At 45.8% G+C, this 5,000-nt stretch overlaps 1 protein-coding gene across 1 annotated transcript in view; it reads right to left on the bottom strand.

The window, feature by feature from the left end:
• The window catches only part of LOC115020316 (echinoderm microtubule-associated protein-like 6), a 43,335-nt gene that overhangs the window by 22,187 nt on the left and 16,148 nt on the right, over nucleotides 1-5,000 (bottom strand). The window contains 6 exon segments of the mRNA XM_029450270.1: nucleotides 57-183; nucleotides 1,094-1,328; nucleotides 2,356-2,532; nucleotides 3,234-3,322; nucleotides 3,912-4,043; nucleotides 4,121-4,273. Coding sequence (XP_029306130.1) covers nucleotides 57-183; nucleotides 1,094-1,328; nucleotides 2,356-2,532; nucleotides 3,234-3,322; nucleotides 3,912-4,043; nucleotides 4,121-4,273 — 913 coding nt within the window.

The following is a 5,000-nucleotide window of genomic DNA, read 5'->3' as shown; positions in this document are numbered from 1 at the left end:
GTGTGTGTGTGTGTGTGTGTCCTTGTGTGTGCGTGTGTGTGTGTGTGTGTGTATACCTCTCCTCAGCAGAAACCTCCTTCAGCTGTTGGTGAGGTTTGGTTCCTCTCATCTCTCGGATGCTGACGGCGTACATCTTCGTCGTGTAATCCACCGTCTTCTCCCGGGCGACGTCACTGTCATAGCCTTCACACACACACACACGTTCAAATCACTGTTATAAAAATAAAACTCGAGTTTGGGAGGTTTAGAGAAACTTAAAAAAGTCGGCCTTGTTAAAGTTAATAATAATAATAATTATTATAATAAACAGCATTTATATTATCTATATTTTAAAAACAAAATGCTTTACATGATTGAGAAGCAAAAACATTTACAGCAATGAAATAAAATCTGACAAGTTAAAACAAAACATATTAAATATAAATATTTAGTTCTTCCGACGTCGGTTGTTCGTGAGCTTTAGGTCGCAAAGTGAAAACAACACGGACGCTACAAAGAAGATTTTTTGAAATCTGTTTCTGAGCTGTTGCTCAAACTTGAGGGGCGTTCATGTACATTTCCCCAGTCGGAAAATCATTTTTCTGATTATTCCAAAACCACATGAATGCAGCACAAATGCCTGATCTGTAAATGTAAAGTTTCTACATTGTCATTCAGATCCGCTCCAAAACAAACTGGTTTCTTCTTCGATCCGTGCTTCACCTTTCCACCAATCATGTGTCAGGTGTCATGTGTCAGGTGTCAGGTGCCAGGTGTCATGTGTCAGGTGTCAGGTGTCAGGTGTCAGGTGTCATGTGTCAGGTGTCATGTGTCAGGTGCCAGGTGTCAGGTGTCAGGTGTCAGGTGCCAGGTGTCAGGTGTCAGGTGTCAGGTGTCAGGTGTCAGGTGTCAGGTGTCATGTGTCATGTGTTATGTGCCATGTGTCAGGTGTCAGGTGTCAGGTGTCAGGTGTCATGAAAATGAGGGACGTAGTTTCTCCTGCTGACGGACAGACAAACAAATAAAACACCTAAAAGTAATAAAAGAATAAAAAAGCTTATTTTAAAAGAGGTTGGTTCAAGAACTCCACCTAATAAAACACGGACACACTCACCTCCGTCCTCCTCGACGTCATCGTCCGACTCCTCGCTGTCCACGGGCGGTCGGTTGTCGCGACACAAAGGCCCCTCCCCCTCTCCGCTGACCCCGCCTCCACGCTCCCTTGCCCAGATCATCAGGGCGCTGTCGGCCCCACCCACCGTCAGCAGGGCGGAGTCGTCCTGAGCCCAGCGGACGTTGGTGACCTGCGCGCTGTGGCCCACGTAACGCTTAAAACGAGCGTACTGACCCTGGAGGGAGAACAGAAACACAACCGATGACCTTCTCAGATTATTTCTAGTATTACAAGAAGTTCAAGAAGTTAAAATGCTGCATCCCCCTGCAGGTATTTAGTGGGAAAGGACTTTTGATTTGAAAGAGAAAAGTTTAGTTTTGTTGTCTGAAGTCCTTTTTATTTATTTCATGTTCTCAGATGAAGAAGGAAAGTTTCCAAATGACAGAAACAACAAAAGGAAATGAAGGAAACAAAATACATTTCTTTGAACAAGGAAATAAATAATGATTCAAAGAAAGAGAACTGGAAGGAAATGAGAAATGAAAAGTAGGAAGCAACAAGGAAGAACATACAGAAATAACAAGAGAAATATTAATATAATCGCACCATAAAGACAGAAGTGTGTGTGTGTGTGTGTGTGTCTGAGTGTAGATTATCTCGCCAACCCTCGGACTGATCTACTTCCTGCTTGGCATGTGTGTTGCTGAGGACCCGAGGGAGAGCAGTGCTGCGCGGGAAGTTATTTGGATCAGCGGTTCTAGAGAAAACTATGACAACCCGCTGTGGACTTTGGTTAACTGTAAAAGTTCAAATCAACATCCACACAGCACGCCACGATGACACGTCTCTGGAGGTGCCGTTACGCTACCGTGATACAAATGAGGGTGTGTGTGTGTGTGTGTGTGTGTGTGTGTGTGTGTGTGTGTAAAGACACGTTTATCCGTCTTTCTGTGTGTCTGAACGTTGGCTTTCTTCCAAACCTGGGGCGACACATTTAACGGGCTTTGACTTTATTGAGGCCATAAAATGTTAAGAAAGACAGAAGAAGCACCAGGAAGGAGATGATTATTATATTATAATAATATATATAAATAATAATATATTATATATATTATTATTTATATCTATCAAAGATATGAGTAATAAAAGAACGACAACAGAAAGCTGTGCTGGTAAACATATGATCCCTCTTCTTACAACAACGTCTCTAAGTCTAACTGTTGTCTCGTGTGACGTGCGACCTGTGTCTCCATCTGTCGTACTTCAACAGGGTAGCCGAACAGCTTCAGGAAGCCGAAGTCGTCTCCGGTGGCGAGCAGCGTCCGGTCTCTGGTGAGCGAGGCGGCGTTGATGTCGGTGATGTCGCTGTGCGTCGGCCAGATGCCGTCACAGCTCGAACCCAAAACACACGTCCAGCTGGACCAGTCCACCCGCTCCAGCTACACACACACACACACACAACACACACACACACACACACACACACACACACACACACACCACACACACACACACACACACACACACACACACACACACACACACACACAACGTCATACACATGAAACACACACACGTGAGATGAATGTTGAAAACAGATTACATCGTAGGGTTATTACATTAAAGCGATGTTTGGTTGTTTGCACGTTATAAGACTCACACACACACTCTCTCACACACACTCTCTCACACACACACTCTCACACACACACTCTCACACACACTCTCTCACACACACACTCTCACACACACTCTCTCACACACACTCTCTCACACACTCTCTCACACACACACTCTCACACACACTCTCTCACACACACACACTCTCACACACTCTCTCACACACACACTCTCTCACACACACACTCTCAGACAAACTCTCACACACACACTCTCACACACACACTCTCACACACACTCTCACACACTCTCTCACACACACACACTCTCACACACACACTCTCACACAAACTCTCACACACACACACTCTCTCTCACACACACTCTCACACACTCTCACACACACTCACACTCTCTCACACACTCTCACACACTCTCTCACACACACTCACACTCTCACACACACACTCTCACACACACACACACACACACACACACTCTCACACACTCACACACACACCTCAGAGTTTTTGATGGTTTGTCCTCTTCCTCTCGGGGCTTCGAAGAAGAGTAGCTCTTTGGCTCCTGTGTTCACCTGCAGCAGTTTACCTGCAACACACGTTCAGCTGCTTCAGCTTCTAATATCAGCGGAGGAGGAAGTATTCAGATCCTTTACTGCCGGACGCTCGCGCTGCAGATTCCTAGTGTTTTGCTTGACGTGCATAAAGTTTTTAATGCTAGTAGTAGCTAGCTAGTTAGCTGTTGGACTATGAGTTTGTGAGATGGAAGGGGGGGGGTTCATACCTCATGTTGTGATACTTTCATGTCGCCCACTGTGAGATGTGATCGGCAGGTTGCGCACGCAGACCTGTACTTCAGACGCACTACTTTTCTGAAGCGACCCCGCCTGCAGTGACGCGTCTCGTTACGATCGCCTCCTTAGACATATTTTTAAAGACATGCAACTCGTCTTGGACTTTAACACCAATGACTTCAGCTTCCCCCTCGCCCAGAGATTCAAACGTACGTTATTTAAAAAGTGTGTAACGTTAGCGCAAGTCGCCGCGTAATTCTCGGACTTGACTTTGGACTTTTGGTCTCACCTCTGGATAATCAAAAGGTTTCCACTTCACACTCTGCACAAACACAGAATCACTGAATCACTGAAACGATGAAGAGTCGGAGCGCTGTGCGTTACCTCGAGCGTCCCAGTCGATGTGTGTGATGTAGCTGGACGCTCCTTTGCAGATCCCCACCCTCTTACTGCTCTGCACGTTGTAGATGTCCACGAAGCTGTCATGAGACGCCACTGCCAGGAACTTCCCCGAGTCTGAGCACAAGAAAGAGTCAGATAAAAGTGTGGATATTTATCTTCACACTGTTCTACTTGTGTTGTTGTGTGTGTACCCGGGGTGAAGCGGATGTCGGAGATGGCGTCGCGGCGGTGATGGAAGCTCAGGAGATCCTCAAGGGTGTCGGCGTTCACCACCAGCACACCGCCATCGCTCATACCGACCGCCAACGCCTTCCCATCAGGGGAGAAGGCACAGCAGCGACCGCCTGCAAGACACACACACACACACACACACACACAATAATAACAGTTAATCACTGTAGCAATTGAAATACATCCCAGACTTGGCAGGAGTCAAAGGTCCTGTCAGCTCTCTGTTTCTGCATAAGCAGCAATGAAATGTCCAAATGAACCTGCGATGTCGTCTAAATACTTGGTGTAAATTAAAGAGCACGCTGTGCCTGTGAATGCCTTCGCCGAGCTTTTATCTCTGTTCTAATAATCGATGAATCGTTTTCGTGCAAATATGTCAGAAAATGCTGCCAAATATGAAGATTTGCTGCTTTTTCTCTGAATATCGTTGTGCTTTGCTCGGACAAAACAAGACATTTAAGACTTTTTTCAAAATGTTTTGTCATGTTTTGACGGAAGAACTAATCTAGAACATAATCAGCCATTATTGCAGCTCTACTGTAATTAAGAATTGTTTAGAAGTTATACATAATTAAATTCACTTATTATATCGTATTTAAATAGTAAGATTGTATTCTATTTCATCCATCCATCGTCTACCGCTTATCCGGGATCGGGTCGCAGGGGCAGCAGCTCCAGTAAGGAACCACCACGGTGTTCGAGGGTTACCGCCCCTTGAGGCACCTAAGACCTTGAGACCACAGCTCATCACCGCAGCTTCAGCAATAGAAGTTTTGAACATCGCCCACTCAGGTTCAATGCCCCCAACCTCCACAGGGATGTCTGAAAAGCTCCGCCGGA

Source organism: Cottoperca gobio, chromosome 15, assembly GCF_900634415.1.
Source record: "Cottoperca gobio chromosome 15, fCotGob3.1, whole genome shotgun sequence".
NCBI classification, from domain to species: domain Eukaryota; kingdom Metazoa; phylum Chordata; class Actinopteri; order Perciformes; family Bovichtidae; genus Cottoperca; species Cottoperca gobio.
The sequence above is the reverse complement of the archived record's forward strand: the minus strand, read 5'-3'. Positions and strand labels throughout refer to the sequence as shown.